General features: G+C 35.6%; 1 protein-coding gene across 2 annotated transcripts in view; it reads right to left on the reverse strand.

Annotated features, from left to right (window-relative positions):
* Positions 1–439: 439 nt before the first annotated feature.
* SGCZ (sarcoglycan zeta) overlaps positions 440–18815 on the reverse strand; it is a 222106-nt gene continuing 203730 nt past the window's right edge. For both annotated transcript variants that reach the window (XM_040582384.1, XM_040582383.1), the window contains 2 exons: positions 13738–13861; positions 440–887 (listed from right to left, as the gene is read on the reverse strand). In XM_040582384.1, the coding sequence (XP_040438318.1) occupies positions 654–887; positions 13738–13861 (358 nt within the window). In that variant the 3' untranslated portion in view covers positions 440–653. The remainder of the gene's footprint in view (positions 888–13737; positions 13862–18815) is intronic.

Raw genomic sequence — 18815 nt, forward strand, 5'->3', positions numbered from 1 at the left:
AACCCTAGACTTAGTAGACAAAGAGTAACAACACACTTTAAAGAAACCAAACTCAGGGAGGGATTCTGTCTCTTTTTGTGTTAAAAACCATTTACTGAATTTAATTGTTTAGTAAAGCAAGCATCACACAATGCTTCAAAATTTTAAAATTCAGGGATAAAAGTTTACATCCAAAAAGATGAATGGAAAATTGTGCTTTCAGACAGTACAGTTGTTTATCATACAGGGGGAACCAATTCATCTCACCATCAGACTCTGGGCAATTTTTTTTTTTTTTTTTAATGTACTGTGTGTATATATATATGTATATGTGCAGTTCATATCCAGGTCCTGCAAAAATCTAAAACTATGTGCTTCACTTCATGTAGCAAAGGCACCTGTGTTATTCTCCCTTTTGGACAAAAGGTGATATTATGTTCCAGGTTTCCTGATGAAGAATACATTGATTTCTGAATATCTCACTTCCATCTCTACGTTGAGTGGCAACACAAACCACAAGAGAAGGCAGCGCTGTATTCCTGCTTACACTGGAAGAAGTTGCTCTGCAGGCCGTTTGAAGCATCAAACTTGTCACAAGGGAAACCGAGCAGAACTGTGAAGCAGAGGGATAGTAACAAAAGGCTATTCTGGTGTGAGGATAAATTGGAGTCATTCTAGCTCCACAAGCAGATGTTGCTACTGGATTGACATGTGGAGCCTGCTCCTGCTGGGGACAGGTAAAGTTTACCATTGGGACAGACGCAGAGCTCATAGATAGTCTGGCGAGGAGCTGAAGAGCTGGGTGAGGAGGAAGAGGAGGAGGAGGAGAAGGAGGAGGAGGAGGAGGAGGAGGAAAAGGAACCCACTGGTAGATTTCCCAGGCGAATTGTATCTGCGTTTAAAAATATCTACAAAAGGGGGAAAAAAAAAAGAGGAGTAAGTAAGTTTCTTTCAGCATTGTGACATATTTTAAAGAAGTGTTTTGAGGCAGTCATGAGCTTTTTAGAAATAGCTTAAAAAATTAGAAATATTTTCTTAGAATTATTAAAAATATTATTAGAAACATTAGAAATATGTATTAGAAATATTTTTTTTAGAAATAAAGCCCTGACATTTCCTGTTTTTCAACTCAGCGTAGTTCTATATCCATTGATACTCAGTACTACAGTATATGCAAATACTTCAACCAACATGTTGATTCAGATACAAGCACTGTCATACAAAATCATTTTGACAATATTTTTGAACAGGTTGAATTTTCACTTGTACATTTTATGATTAAAAATTATTCATTCATGGCAGTATCATATCCTTGCTCCGGAATAACTTGTATTTTAATAAGTGTGAAGTGACATTAAAGCCCATTCCCCAGTGTGTTCCTGTAAGCAGCTGGAAATACATGCCAAACTGTTCTAAATTGTTGGGTCTTAACAACAGCTCCATCCAGAGAATAACTGAATAAGGGTAGAGTCATATGCAAAAAATAAAGAGCTTATTTGATGTAAATTAAGAGAAGAAAAGATTTTAGGTTAAAGTCTTATTAAGAAGCTCATCAAGCTATTCCCATTTGTTTCTGAACAATGAATATGATTTTTAAAAATGTTTCTTTTTTTTTTAATGTGCTTCCACTGAAAATAACACGATTCATCATGAAACTGCAGATACAGGTAATGTTTATGAATCTGTATCTAGCTCTGCAATATTTACACTTATGTTACATTTTCAGGGTGTTGAATAAACAATTTCATGAAATTAGTTAACTAAAGGAAAAAAAACCCATGTCTTCCACTGACCCAAACAAACAAGTCTCCAGCTGTTTAGAATTTATTTTTATTTATGAAAGAAGTAAATGAGAGCTGAAGTAAGATAAGTTATTACCTCGGGTGCAGACTAAGAACTAGAAGAAGGGTAACAAATCAAAATGGCATTAAGCCATGCAGATAACAGTATGAAGGTTAGGAAAAGAAAGTTCCTTAAATACTTGCTATTGTTTTGAATAAGATACTGAAAATCAACAAAGCCAACTTGACAGCATTATATCACAATGTTGGCAGTACATGTAAAGAACCTGGGAAGTTACGGTATATGTTGCTTTTTCCTACAGGAAGCAAGTATTACTTTATGATAAATTCAGTGCTATATGGCAGAAAAGCAATGCAAAAGCACTACTAAGCCCTTACTTAGAGAATGGTGAAGAAAAACAGGCTGGGAAAAAAATCAGGAAGGCTTGAAAAATCCCATACAAGGGCTGATGCACAGTCGTAGAATCATAGAATCACAAAATCATGTAGATTGGAAAAGACCTTTGAGATCATCAAGTCCAGCTGTTAACCCAGGACTGCCAAGTCCATCACTAAAACATGTCGCTAAGCACCACATCTACACATTTTGAAATACCTCCAGGGATGGTGATTCCACCACCTCCCTGGGAAGCCTGTTCCAATACTTGACCACTCTTTCAATGAAGAAATTTTTCCTAATATCCAACCTAAACCTCCCCTGATGCAACTTGAAGCCATGTCCTCTCGTCCTGTTACTTATCTGGGAAAAGAGACCGACACCCACCTGCCTCCTTTCAGGGAGCTGAGGAGACCAATAAGTTCTCCCTTGAGTCTCCTCTTCTCCAGGCTAAACACCCCCAGTTCCCTCAGCTGCTTGTCATAAGACCCCTCACTAGCTTTGTTGCTCTTCTCTGGAAATGTTCCAGCACCTCAACATCCCTTTTGAAGGGAGTGACCCAAAACTGAACACAGTATTGGAGGTGCAACCTCACCAGTGCCAAGTACAGGGGGATGATCACTGCCTTTGTCCTGCTGGCCACAAAGTGTCTGACACAAACCAGGATGTTATTGGTCTTCTTGGCCAGCTGGGCACACTGCTGGCTTATGTTCAGCTGGTTGTCAACTAGCGCCCCCAGGTCATTTTCCTCCAGGCCACTCTTCCCCAAGCCTGTAGTGTTGCATGGGGCAGTTCTGACCAAGTGCAGGACCCAGCACTTCTCCTGGTTGAACATCATAGACTGGCCTTGGCCCATCGGTCCAGCCTGTCCAGATCTCCCTACAGAGCCTTCCTGCCCTCCAGCAGATCAGCACTCCCCCTCCCCTCCCCTCCTCCCCCCCCCACCCCTACCAAATTGGTTTGTCTGCAAACTCACTGAAGGTGCACTCAATGTCCTTGTCCACATCATCAATATAAATACTAAACAGAACTTGCCCTAACACTGAGCCCTGGGGAACACCACTTGTGACTCCATTTACTACCACTCTTTGGGTTTAGACATCCAGCCAGTACCCTACACTTTTTATCCAGTGAAGGGTACACTCATCCAAGCCACAAGCAGCCAGTTTCTCTAGGAGAAAGCTGTGGGAGGTGGTGTCAAAGGCTTTACTAAGTCCAGGTAGACAACATCCATAGCTTTTCCCTCATCCACTAGGTCGGTCATCTTGTTGTAGAAGGAGATTAGGTTAGTCAAGCAGGACCTGCCTTGCATAAACCCATGCTGGCTGGGCCTGATCCCCTGGCTGTTCTGCACATGCCACGTGATGGCATTCAGAATGTTTTCTGCTCTTCTTGTAGATGGGCATCACATTTGCTAACCTCCAGTCTTCTGGGATCTCTTCAGTTTGCCAGGACTTTTGATTGATGATGGAGAGTTGCTTGGTGAGCTGTTCTGCAAGCTCCCTCAGTACCCTTGGGTGGATCCCATCTGGCCCCATAGACCTGTGCATGTCCAAGTGGAGCAGCAGGTCACTGACTATTTCCTCCTGGACTCTGGGGACTTCATGCTGCTTCTTGTCCCTGTTTTCCAACTCAGTGGGCTGAGTAGCCAGAGAGAAGCTGGTCTTACCATTAAAGATGGAGGTAAAGAAAGCATTAAGTACCTCAGCCTTTTCCTTATCCTTTGTGGTAATGTTTGCCTCTCTGATCTTCACCCTGCATAACCTCACAACTTCCTTATAGTCCTCTGGAGTTGCCTTCCCCTTCTTCCAAAGGTGATACACTCTCCTTTTTTCCCCTGAGTTCCAGCCAAATCTCTCTGTTCAGCCAGGCTGGTGCTCTCCTCCACTGGCTTGTCTTTCAACACATGGGGCTGGACTGCTTCTGCACCTTTAAGACTACCTTCTTGAAGAACATTCATCCTTCCTGGAATGCTTGGCCCTTAAAGACTGCCTCCCAAGGGACTCTGTCAACTAGAATTTGAAACAGGCCAAAGGCAGCCCTCTGGAAGTCCAAAGTAGTGGTTCTGCTGACCCCCTACCTTAATTCTCTGAGAATCAAAAACTCCATCATGTCACGATTCCTATGCCCAAGATGTCTTCTGACACCCTGTCACTCAACAGTCCTTCCCTGTTTGTAAACAATAGTAATTTTACCATTCATAACAGAAGCATTGTAAATGACTGGGATTATCAAAGGAAATACAGTCTGAAAGTAGTCCCAAACAATATAACCCCCCTATCACTGTGAATTATCCAGTTCCTAGAGTGAAATACTGTCATTGATGCAAATTTACACTAAAAGGGACAGAAAGGGAGAATTTCAGAGGCACAGGTGACAATTGCATAGCATGATGTTTGTTTTAATTCACATTCTGACTGATAGAGGAATTAATTACAAAACCAGAATACAGCAAATGATCATCTTTCTTTTATAATTTATATGACAAAGGAATTATGTATTTACACACACATACACCCATTGCTGCTTTAAAAGTCCAGTATCATAGATCTGAGATAATTAGGAGTCAAAAATCCCTGCAGAAAAAAATTAGAAGGAAGAAATACGGATGGTGATGAGAACAACTTAATAATGTTCACCTAGAATTACAACCAAAAAAAACCAACAACAAAAAAAAGATTACACATGCAGAATGCAGAGACATTCAGCTCAGCTAGTAGTAAATGCGAAAGTAACTACAGTGAGCATAAGAAAAAAAATAACAGATGAGGGGAAAAAAGAATTTGGTAGCAAACTAGAAGCTAGGAACTGGTAGAATGAACGAAGGAAACAAAAGACAATCATCAATGGAATACTGAGTAACAAAAAGTACTCTTTCACTTCTCCTATCAATAATAAAAGAAATGATAACAAGTCCAACTTTGATGTAGGAAATATTAAGGTAGCAATGATGGAGTTATCAATAGTATTGCATGAAACCCCAGTAGCCTTCAACAGTGTAAGCTCTATGTAAGTATATGTATCTTTTATACTGAATAGTGCTCAGCATAGTTCTGCACTTGGAGAAAAATCAGGTATTGATGTCAGAACATGACTGTGATAAAATATTTTCAATTTCAACAGTAACTCTACCGGATATTAAACAGGAGACAGTAATGTCAGATACTTTTAATCAGCAGCTCTTGACAACTTTTAACAAATAGTTCCCCCAATAAATCTGACTAGTCTCTTGGACTTTTAATACTGATTTCCAGTAAGCCGTGATATAATTGGAATATCAAAGTTGAGGAAAAGACTCTTTCTATGCTTTTGTTTTAAAAAATGGAAGCAGGAGGTATCAGAATATTATATATGTGATAATAAAAGACACTTCAGTGTAGAAGACATACATGTAAGAAAATCAAACAACAAGATTAGCTATCTGTACTTTTGTCAGAATGCGTGATTGGCCATTTTAACACTTTAGGTGCAGTGGTGATGGGGAAGGATCATGAGAAATCTAAATCAAAATCAAATGGGTTCTAAAAGATGTGTATCAATTCAAACAAGAATTAACTCAGAAAAAAATAGAGGGCATGTGTGTCTGAGATCAGGCTAGATTTAAATCTTTTGAACTTTATTATCATTTTCTAGGAGCTCAATATTTTTACGTGTTTACATCAGGACAGCTATGCTTCTGCAACTCCTCATTGCAGATGTTCTATAGGGCAATGCTCTAAGCCTTGCATCCAGTGGACGTTACTCCAGCATGCATTACAATACAATGTAATTCAGTTATTTTGCTCATTAAATTAAATGATCTTTTTAATCATAGCTGGGCATGCCTTTCCACTGGTGCTTACAAATTTCACAGTGTGATGTAGATCAATCCAGGTTTTCCTGGTATCATAATCTTGAGTGGTAGGTATCAGGTCCTGTCCCAGCATACATCCCAGAACATCTGGTGAGCAATGTGGATACCAGGGTACAGTGTCTGAGAAAAACTGAAGCAGCTTCTTGAGAGGGTGTATCTGCTGTGGTGAGTCTAAGAAGCTCTACGTCTTTGCAGAAAGCTGGGAAGGCTGTGCAATTTAAACAGACTCCCATAGCTAATTGCTAGGGAACCCCGAGATGAAGAAAATTAATAAAGACGGCTTAAAGCCAGCATTGAAAGCTACTATGTATATATGCTGTTGCAGTTATAAACAAAGGCTAAATTTACAGATGCAACATTCTTTCTATTAGTTAAGCAGGGGTCCAAATCTGCCGTCCCAGTGGCCCAATACATAAGGAATCTCAGGGGAAGAGTTTCATGATATACCCCCTCACTTCCTATCATCTGCTAAAAACTGAAATTCATGTCCAAAAAGTCCTCCAACATTGGTAAAACTTAAACTACTTATTGCCTGATGTTATGAGGTGTTTAAGGAGAAGGGAAGAAGTAGCAAGACAAAAAATGGAACAGTATTATGTTCCCAGGGAACACTGTTGCTAGATGACAGTAGTTAATGGAAGCACCTACATAGTGGTCTTTCTCTAATCTTTTGTGCTGTGAAAGGTACGAGATAAGCCATTCAATGCTTCATATACATCAAGGCCATGCAAGCCAGTCATGCTCCGAGTCTCACACCTCAACAGATAAATAGGCAAGAATAAAAACAATTCTTTCATCCATTCTTGGAAAGATTACAAAATGGAAAAGCCAGAAGCTACTCACAGACATGCTGTTTCACGGAGAGCAGAGCACTAAGCAGCATAATTTTGTCTAAATGTTTAAGGTTTAGAAATCCTAGAACATTGCTTTGTCTTGCACATCTTAGAGCCAAGAAAAATATATTAGCCCTATAATATTTTAAAGTAGACCCGCTTTCTGACTAATTAAAATCAGAAGGAGACAACTTTCAGTGGGCAAGGTATAGGCATGAGGCAACAAAATCAAATATTCCTACAAGCCATTTCATACAGAGATATGAAACTGCCATGTATAGACTTTCTCCACTGGGTCCTTGACTAAGCTTTCTCAGGACAGGAGACGGTAAGCTAAGTTGATAAAGCCAAATGAAAGATTTCAGACTTATATTTTTTAAGAGTTTTCTGTATCCATGTACAGTTTGATTGGATGGGTAATTCTACAGAACTGCAAAGGCGTATTCCAGGGCTAATGTAGATAAGAAATGGCAGGAAACTGGAGGAAATGTGGACAAAAAGGAAAGCTGAAAGGCTGGTGTTCATCAACCAGTATGAGGAGACATGGTAGTGACATCTCCCTATATAAAGCTTTCTGATTCCCTTAAGTTCTTCAGAATTAATCTAAATTACAACAATGCAAGATTCTGTCTTTACTTTTTGCTCTTCTGCATATGCTATCAGAAGCATACATAAAAAGAGGATTATATAGATTGGGTCACTAAACTCAACTATGTAATTTTCATGTGCCAGTATGTTTTAACATTCTAGATGAAGATGAACTATAGGATAAAGTACTTTAGTTCACATGTGCTATTTGTTCTAACTGTGTTCTAATCTATGATTCTGACATTAATTTTAAAACCATTCACCTAAATTAGCTTTCATTAAATCTGAAAGACAGTTCAAAGAAAAAAATATTCATAAATATTAACTTGATAGCATATATCTTGTAAAATCTAAACATATGCTGGCACGGTATCTGGAACCATATCTGTCATAACGATTAATAGTATCGAGGAACTGTTAAATATCGAGAACTGTTAAACAGTGAAATGAATGGGATGACTGGGATGAAAGTGAATATACTAAATATTCAGAGAAGACCAAAAGATCTAGTACAATTTGTGTACTGAAAATGTATTCTCTATAAGAGTAGGATCAATTGACCACAAGATAAATGAGACCTTTGGGCCAAAGTATGGTCTGATGTGGTGCATTTTCTCGTTCTGAAGATTATGCCTGATACACCTGGACAAAGGCACCCTGACAAATTTCTTCTTCGGTTAACATTGCTCTCATTCCCACCTCCATATTATGCCTGGAACTACTGACAACTGAAAGCGATATGAAAACTAACACACACACACATGTTCAATATAACATTGATATATATATATATATATATATGTTAAATATAACATTGTACCTTAGTGAAGTGTACTATACCTGTTTGATAGGAAGAATGTGTTTTGACTTTTGACTACTGAAGTAGTGTTTATGAGAGTAATGTTTTGCTTAAAGTCCAGATTTTTGTAAAATAATATTAAACAAACACAAGCACACATTGTAATTTCTGAGTTATAACCACAGTGCAAATTAGATGGCTGGCAACTGAAGCAAAAATTTTCTGATATATTTATTCTTTCTATTAAGGAAATATTTTTTAGGGATGATCAAATGGGGTTGCTGTGAACATTGACCAGTAGAAGTTGACAAGCTCCAGTGCTTATGGAATGCCCTTGCACATAACGATTAGCAGAATAAAAGTCTACATGATAACAGAAGTCTTTGAAAATTCATTCAGTTGGGGGACAGATGTGATGACTTTGTGATTTATGTACCCAACCCAGAAAGATAAATCTATTTGGAATATTTGTGCTTAGTCTACCAAGTACAAAACCTTGTTAATTAATTATCATTTAAATCAGAACTAGATTAAAATGTAATATTAATGGAGAAATAATTTATTTCTATAATAAATTATTCATTGTCACTTCTTTTTATTTTTCTGATAAAATGGCCAATGATATTTGTCTTCCAAATTTGCCTGTGAACAAAATGTTCACTTTGCTTTAGTGGTTTGGGAATACTGCATTTTGGCTGTAGACTTCCACATAGAAATTATTTTTTACTATAAATTAACTTACACATTAATAACTGTTTTAAATTGAAAATAAAAGTTTTTGTTTAACAAGAGAATGGCATTTTAATAGTTTTATTATATGTCAAAAGATCTTAATAGAATTCTTGAAATCAAAAATAATAATAATAAAAAAAAAAAAAACCAAAAACACCAGAGAAAATTTCCCTTTATTTTAAATAGTCTCTTTCCTCCCAGACAACAGTGACAAGTCAACTGGTTAATACCATGCAAAAAGGCTGTGATAACAAAATGCAGCACATAATTTTAGACAGTTTTTGGTGAATAAACAGTTGATCTTTGAGCTTTAGAGCCTGCCATTGCTTATTTTTTATTAAGCTCACTTCATCCATATCAAACGTTTAATTTTGTTTTTTCTTTGCAAACATTTAATCTCAGACAAACAACTCAGCTGAATTGAACTAATCTATGAAATGTTGCTGCCTTTGATCAGCTATTTCTCTGTAGTCATGGCAAGCAGCTTGCAGAACAAGAACAAGGTAATTCTGGTTCAATGTATTTAGATTAAAAAATTCCATATTTTTTTCCTGTTTCAGAACATAAAAATAATCCACAAAAATCCCACCAAACCCAAAGCTTTAAAATTGTACTGTTGGTTGGGTTTACAAGTGAAGATTAGTCAAGTTTTATTAAGTATTAATCTCTGTGTAAAATACATCTCCTGAACTTACAAAGAGAACTGGATACGAATATAGATCAAATATTAGTAAATTATGCATTTGTTAGTCTCTACAAAATAAACTTGGGAGTATGCTTTGTAAACTGTGTTGTGCTAAAACGGTAACTATAAACTTGGTGTCTTGTCTGCTACACTGATTTTGAGTAAACTTTGTTAAAGTATTGCTCATTTTTAATATGACAGCTATAAGCCTCACCAAGGATCAGCTCATTATGCCAGAAACAGCCAAATATAGTCTACAAACGATACTATGAAGGAGTTTAATTTGACAAGGAAATACAAGGGCATAAAGTAAACGGGAAAAAGGTCACAGACAGATTGACTAGTATGAACATGTTTGTAAAAATCAGAAGCCTCTGTGAGTCGTTTTGCCTTCATTTACTTGGTCATTGACAGTCAATCAGATGCAATGATCATGCAGAGCCCAGCTTACACAGAAGCTGCTTGCAAAAATACATAGAAGCTGCATAAGACTCAGAAGAGCTGAGGTGACTTAGCAGCCTTCTCCTTCAAAGGGTGGCATATTGTCAAAACCATTAAAATTAGTTGTTAGACCAATGAGTGGACAATATCAAATGATCCTTTAAGCTTGTTATCATTATATGATCATGTGTTTCAGGTTCAATTCTAACATATTGTCATGCCTAGCAAAATCTAGTATCTACAGAATTCAAAGCTGATCTGTACTTTTGTACTGTGTTTATATGTGAAAGAAGTAGTAGTAATCAACTAGCAGTCATCGTGCTGAATTTCCAGGCAAGAAATGTTCTTTTTCTTCTTACATGAACCAATAGATTCAGCTAGAGCCTGGGGCTTCACATTTCATTTTTCTTGTAAATGATTGCTGCTTTAAACCATTGGTTATAGTTTATTTATAGAGTAATACATAGTTCGCAATTAAATGCCAAGCTATAATTAAATCAAAGGATTCTGCTGATGCCTCAACTCACAAGGGTGCAAGCTCAAGAGCTTTATAAAGGGCAGTGGAATCTGAGTCTAAATTACAGCCCCCAGTATTCAGTCTGGGATCACACATTATAATGCGTAATAGGGCTAAAAGGATTATTATAAGACTGCAGTAAATAAAAAGAAAACATATCAAACAGCAGAATTCAGAATACTTGCAGAGGCATTCAGTTTATGATGTGGGAGGCTGAAGATTATACTGCATGAGAAATAAGGCTAGAAGAAAAGTATTCATACACACATTTATGTTCTTAAAATATTCTTAACTTATTCATAAATAAAAATAAAATATACGTTTCATATATTAATCCACAGTAAAATCATAATGTTCTGCTACATGGCTGTAACGGGTTGATTCCAGTTTCTACATAGTTATTTTCTGGCATAATAGGGCAATAATTATGCTATAGAAGGAAAATATTAATTCACATATCTTTGATGACTTTACAAATAAGCTTACAAAAATTAAGAAGTTAAATTTAGTTAACTAGTGTGAGAATAATACAAATAACTTGTCTTTTTCTAGTACAAGAAATGTCTTACCATAAAAATGGCTCACAGATCCAATTTACAAAGACAATATTCTTTTATTCATGAAAGAAACCTGACTGATAAAGCATACATTTTGAGGCTAAATGAAAATTATTTTTGACATGGATACTTTGTTTAGTTTTAAAATGTATTTTATTTAAAATGAGTAATGATAAACCCTTTACACTTTCTTCCATACTGTCTGGTAATGTGTGGTGTATCTGTTGGGCTGTAAGCAAAGATACCAATCGATATTCTGTTATGTAGACATTTTATCCATCAGATCTTTGCCCTAGCTCCTCACACCAGGCTGTAATTAGTCCAGCAATTCCCTAATGTGGTCACAGTAACTTTGCACAATCAGTGATGCTGTGGAAACTCGTCGTAAGCCTTCCAAAGGGATTTTGCTCTGACCCTCTCTAGTAGTAAGAGATTAAATAGCAGAATATAAAGGCATTGGTCAGACCTCAGGATGGAATTTCTCTTGAGATTTCAGGAACAGTTCTTTACAGATCTTACTGGAATTGCAAGTATTGAAGAGATAATTAGACCCTGAACTTTGTCAGAAGAGAACAGCTCCTCAGCAAAGAGTGGGGAAAGGTTGGTAACTTGCTCTCTGATAACTAACAATCTAACATCTATGTGGGAAATCACAGGAAGGCAAAATATTTATCATGTAGAGGAATATAATGATTTTTAATATGAAGTTCAGCAAAGTCTGCTTTACAATGGCACTTTTTCTCCTACAAAACATTTAATGCTGAATTGAATTCCAGTTATGAATAATACATAATACAGTCATTATACCCTTTCTTGAGTTCCCATTCTCACAGTCCAACTGATGTCACAGGACTATTATTTCCAAAACTACCTTTTCAGTAAGTCATAGTAAATACTTTAAAAAAATTAGAAGTCATGCGATAAACTCACAGCGTTGATACAGAAAAAAAATATGACTGATGAATTCACAGATTAAATATTTGTACAAAGCACCACACAGATGCATGGTACCAAAGCAAGACATACAACCGTTGCCTCAGGGATCATGCAGGACTGAGGAACGGTAACAGTCTGGTTTTATTTTTTGCTTTTTCATTTTCATTTGAATATTATGTTTTAGTGAAAGAAAAAAAAAATCATTGCAGGTGAAAAAACTATGTTAATAAATTAGGAAACATACTAGACTGGGTAAGGTTTGGATTTATGGAGGAGAAGCAAAAAAGGTTACAGGAAGCTGTAACTCCTGTAATAAAAATACCAATAGAAAGGACAAGGGGGATGGAGGACAGTATTTGCTGTTAAAAGAGGATTAGATTGTCCTTACTACTACCTCAGCAACTTTAGGAAACAGTAACAAAGACTTGATATTTGAAGAGGTGGTAAGTAAAGATGAAAGACCGGGAAGAGCTGGCTTTTGGAGAAACTCAGAAATAAGATGGAGCATTTGGCATATAAATATTTGAGGCTCTGAATTATGAAATTGTTGTGTTTTAATTATGCAGGACAGACACTTGCATCAATAGAAAAATGTTATCAAAACAGACTTTTGATGCAGCATATTGACCAAAATTGTTCCTGACTACATTGTAATACAAAGAGTGCATTGCAGGGGATTATCTGTCACAGATGTGAATGGTGGTTTTGTTTGTTGTTGTTTATTTGGATAGTTTGTAAAGTATTGGGGAACATTTGGTAGAAAATACATAATAAAGCACAAAAGGCAAAAAAATTCTAAAAAGCTCAATTCCCAATAAGATAGCTACATTAAACAACCAGTTTGTCTTCATAATCATAAAGACAAAATGCTGTAACCTGGCAAGTCCCATGGAGAACAATTTGAAAAGCTATCCATTTCTCCAAAGTGCCTAATAGCAATCTGAGTGCCTTTGATACCCTTGCTCAAGTCTTTTTAATGTTATATCATTTTAAGGATTGAAGATGAAAGTGCTTTCATACCAGTAATCTTTCATGCGTTTCTGCAGTACAAGGATTGCCAGTGAAACCAGTGACCCAATTTAAAATAATTTTCGTGAGTTTGCACAGGTTTACACATGAAGAATCTATACCAAAATGTTTTTATGTTGGGCTGATCACTGAAACAAGACACTGATGAAACCGTGAACATACCACTGAAGTACTCTGTCTCTGTTACAGAGATAGTAATAGTTCAAGGAAAAAAAATCACATGTAGAGCGAATTTGTTTAATGAAGTTTAAATCCAAATTAATCCAAACTTCTCTTCTTAGTTTGTCAGATTCAACCAGAGTAATTTTTTACTACTATTGCTTGGCTGTCTCTATCCCATGGATGTGCTGAAGGACTGGTTAGCTTTTTCCTTGACTATTAGTTAAATGAATATAGATAAGAATTATTTTATTCTAACAAGATTTCAGTGTGAATAAAACTTAGTCATTCAAATATTTGAAAAAAGCAGATAAGTATTAATAATTGAGCAAGCGAAACCAAAATTACTTTAAGACAGGCAAATGAAGAACACTTTCTGTGATGTTTACCTTGCTGCAGAATAAACTGTCCTCACACTGTTTGCATTACAATGGGCAGAGCTGTAACTTACCTCCCCTTCTGTGGACTGTAAGTGCAGTTCTTTCCTACAGGTAGCCTTTAAGTCTCCTGCAGCTGCATTGACTTGCACTCCTCTGGGTGCTTCCATCACCAAAGATCTCGTAGGAGATTCAAGTCTGAAAGACAAAAAGAATCACTGAATCCAACCATCAAAACCCACTCAGTCTCAAAACCTACAATGCATGTAGATATAAATGTTTTGAACGGTAAAGCAGTAGAAACTAGTTATACATGTGGTTCTCTCACTACACTTTATGAACTGGACAAAGAAAAAAAAAAGTATGTTTAAATCTATTCCTGTTTGAGACAGTTCAGCATATACTGATATAAGCTTCTCTGCTTAGTGATGCTTTCTGGCATTATTACCCAATTTACTTGACTATACTAATACTGAAATACAGGTACTTAAAAATCCACACATCTGTGAGTGCTTCTGTAATGCCAGGTTAATAACTACAGTCTGCTTAGTGACCCATGACAAAAATTCAACTAGATAAAAAGAAAATAAAAAGTTTTAAATAATGATGTAAAACTGATTAGAATGAGTGTATTCACAGGTTCATTCATATTTCTTGTAGGTCTAGCAGCACTATATATGAAGAAGAGAAAAAAATCTGTTATGTCTCTATCATTGTGCAGTTTTTGTACATTTTTTTCTGTTCTTCAGAATAGGCATTATGCTCTTTAACCCTGTTATAATAGGGTTAAGAGAAATATCACTGGCTTCTGGTATCTTTCCTCAAAGCAGCTACTGTCCTACTGTCAGTTTTTCAATTTCTTTCTATCCTATACTCAAGATCCTCCACAAATCTTAATGCAGAACTATGACACTTTCTTAGCTGTGTTATCTCACAGTATTGTATAGGTTTTTCTTGTAAGGGAAGTACTAATGCAAGGATTTCATAGAAGTTGTGTTCACATACTGACTAGGAAAGATGATTGGATGAAAATATTGAACTAGGGGGAAAAAAAATGGATTCTAATTGTATTCCGCTCTAGACTTATCGCATAGCCCCATTAAGAGGGAGATAAATCTTTTAATCTCTTTATGACACAATAATATTATGGCAGAACACAGTTCCACTTTACATGAACAAAGGTTTTTTTTTTAAGATGAAAGATATTAATGGTAGAAATGTCTAGAATGAGTAGCTTGAAGAAAACAGTGTATTTCTTTCTTCAACAAATTGTATTTTGAGTGTTAGGTCACATCCATCCAAAAATATAATGAGGTACTAAAGGTATAAAGGAAAAAATACTTTATCAAAAAATTTGCTACAGAAAAGCCAAATGAAAAATCTGTCAAGCAATGGAACAAGAGAATTTCAGTGTATTTGAACTATTGATTTTTTTAAGTGTTCAGAATACTTATGAATTATCATTTTGAAACCAAAATGCCACATTTGCATGCAAAGTTATTGAGATGGTGTCTGTGAAATATTTGTTTGTTACATGTCACTGACATTTAATAGAGAACAGGGAGTGGGGGAAGGAAAGCAATTATTTGGCAACACAAAATGAAACTATTAAAAGCATGTGTCCAGATAGAGAAAAACACTATTTGTAGCTACCTGTATAAAAAAAAAGCATACATGGGATACTTATAGATAAAAGCAGCAGAAAAGTCTATATTTCTGTTACTATTCTGTTCTGCCATTTTCTTTTTTTTTTTTTCTTTTTTTTTTTTGACACCCTGTAGGGAGAAGTTAATAGAAGGTTCTGCAGCTCTTTGTACACTGGAAGAATCCAAATATCATTAATTATTTAATCATGTACATCAGTGTTTTTCAAGCGATGGTTTGTGAACTTCTGATGGGTATAAGACAGCAGAAAAAGAGCTTCCAAAACCTTTTAGAAACCATGTAAAAGGTAAAGCTTAGAAATTAGACTTTTGAAAATACTCTGTCACCTTAATGAGTTTTTACCCTGAATTTAAAAGGAAACGGAATTGTATAAATGTTAAACGACTGGATACATCCATCAGCAGCATATTTTTTTTCAGCAGCAGATTTTTGTGATTTATATCTTACTTTCTAGGAAAATGAACACAGTGTTTTCAGCTGTCATTTCATAATAATGAAGATTAAATTTCTCTTAACTACATTTATTACATTGAATTGATGGGTATTAGCAGTGTCACAGATATTTCTGGTTTCATAACATCAAACCCACTCCCAGACTTGATTGAAATTTTTCAAGAAATGGACAATAAAAATGGATTTAGATGTATCTTTCAAGAAACTATGATTTTGTTTGAAGAATAAACTTTATTTTTCCAAAATACATGACATAGTTTTGCCTAGTTTCATCGTGGTTTCTTATGAACTATATTAACATAAATGACTTCCAGTTTGTGTGGAATGAAGATATTTAGGCAATTAAATTCTGAACTTGAGAAGAAGTTAGTATCAGCCTTCTACACACTGTGGAGAAAAAATTTCCTTTTCAGACAATAGATTTTTTGAGCAGCTTTCCGAAATCAAATAATGTGGTAGAAATGTCAGTGAATGGTTGAAGATAGCAGAGTAGTTTTTAAAACACCACCCATCTATTAGGAAAATTTAATGCCTAAATCTGTTTTACAGTTACAAACTTACTTTTCTTATTATTCTTTGGATGATCTACATCTGAAAAGTGACTTAACTGTACAATCTGCAGCATGCTACTGGAAATGCAAGAGTCTACACACATAGAGAGATTATTTCCTTAATGCTTGGTGATAAATGAGGTTTGATATGCAGCTGTTTATAATATTTTTCTTTCTGTCACATTTCTGAAAGCTTTAATCTTTACTATAAAGTTATTGTAACCCTCCTCATTGTAATACCCATCCCTCCAAGGAAAACTGCATTATTACAATAGCATATCAAGAATTTGCTTTCCTTTCAGATTTACTGATGGTCTGTCACAGTGGCATTTACATCTATGACGGAACCCTATTCATAGAATTTCTTTTTTCTTTTTTTTTTTTTTTCCATACAACAAACAGCTATGATGGAGAAGGTACATACTGCTGTTATTTGGCAGAAAATACAACACTGCAGGGAAGAGTCTTTCAAAAAGAGGTTTTTAAATAATACAATCTGTCAATACACTATATGTGATACAGACAGATGAGCTATCCAGAGCAGAGAAGGGCTTTTTTCTTTTTTTTTTATCAATGCTTAATTTGTGAAAAAAAAACAACCAAATTTCAGAGGATCAAAGCTATATGAATTTGAGTTGAATTTATTAAAGAATTATTGCTAAAAAAAGGAATCTTCAAATATCTTGAATATGTTCCTTTGAAAGTATTAAAATATTTCTCATCAGAAATGCAAAAACATTTATTTTTCATTGGGTATTTTCTGTTTACAAGCTGACCTAGATTGTATTTAAGATAAATAATTTAATAAATGAACCAAAAGGTTTCATTTTGGGTTTTAAGAAATTTCATGTACCTTTTGCACATCCCTCGTATTCACATGGGATATAATTTATCTATGTTAATTTTGCTCTGCTGGTTAGCAGAAGGTATTTCTTATAATAGAAGGAAATAGAAGATTCCCCTGTGCAGATGTGAATAACATATTTGATTCATGTGTATTTAAGAAGTGGTTCCAACCCATGCTACTTAGTAAAACTATTGATATGAACCTCTACCAATTTGGAATTTGTATCCAAAACAGGGGATTGAAAAATATGCACTCAACTAGAGGTCGTACATCTAAAGCAGGTACTCATTTCCCCTTTACTGGCATCTTTACACCTGGGGGTCAAGAAATCATTCAACACTCCCAAATATATAACTTTTATATATGATGGGTTTGCCAACATCAACTGTGGCTTCTTTCAGTTAGCATAGGAATACAGTTACTTAAAAAAACCCAAAACAAACATTTTGCAAATATAAAACCAATGAAACATTGTCTTGGTAAGCTCTTTCTAGATTTCTATAGATTAAAATAATGGTGTAATTGATCTTGCTGCCTATGGGTAAAGAGTTGTGTCAGACTGGGTCTGCCGAGAGAGATACACAAAGAGGAGAAGGGAAGGCAAAAGGATGTGCCAAGCTTCTCTCTATCCCTCTTCCTTGTAAACAAGCACTTCCAATACTGAAACCCCACAGAACACGGGGCTGTCCTCCATTTTGTTCCAAATTAGAATGAAGGATATTTAAGAAAAAAAAAAATAATATTGAAAATGTCTTTTTTCCAGAAACCTCAAACGATTTTAAATATTTTTTTTTTCATTTCTGTTATTATGAAAAGAGGAGCTGGCTGCCCTGATACTCAAGGAAACTGGTTTCAAAAGTCCTCCAGTGAGACCAAGAGTCCTTAAAAGAGGCCACTGAACACGGATGTTGCTAGAAAAAATTAGGGTTTCCATTCAGTCCCTTTCCTGGAAGTCAGGCTGCAAACTCCAGTATTATCCACAGAGAATAGCCAGGGACTTTGATGATCATGGTGACAAAAAAACTGGAAGCCATTTTTAAGATATTGTAACTATTCAGAGGATTCTTGATTAACTGCATTTGACATCACAGTGGGAATGCTATGAAAAGAAAATTACTATTCACTCATTTCATTCTCATTACTTATACTATTTACAAGATTATAAATGCACCTTTTAACATATATGTGACTAAAAACCTCTTTTTGATACACCTCCACATATTCGCAAGACACATACAAATCATTGTCAGAATAGTTATTTTACCTGAAGCTTGTTGCATTCTGATGTTTTTAACTAAATGCTTATAGTTTCAGGGTGATTTTTTTTTTTTTTTAAATTGAATTACAACAGTCAGTGTGCAAGCCTCATGAATCCTTAGTATTGTTCACTAATCATCAGCTATCCTTTACAAGGAAGCAAAATTCTCAGATGCTCATATGAAGCTTTCTTGGATTTATGTGGGAACCTAACCTTCAAGGGCAGAATATTTTGTGACTACACAGCACGAGTCTTAAATAGGACAAAGTTAGCTAAATGTTTTATGGAATAGGTAATGGCCTAAACCACTAAATATTAACATGACTTTTTTTTTTTTTCCCCCCCAATATCCAAATTTTTAACTCATGGACAATAAAC

This window comes from Falco naumanni, chromosome 1 (genome assembly GCF_017639655.2).
Source record: "Falco naumanni isolate bFalNau1 chromosome 1, bFalNau1.pat, whole genome shotgun sequence".
Taxonomy (NCBI): Eukaryota; Metazoa; Chordata; class Aves; order Falconiformes; family Falconidae; genus Falco; species Falco naumanni.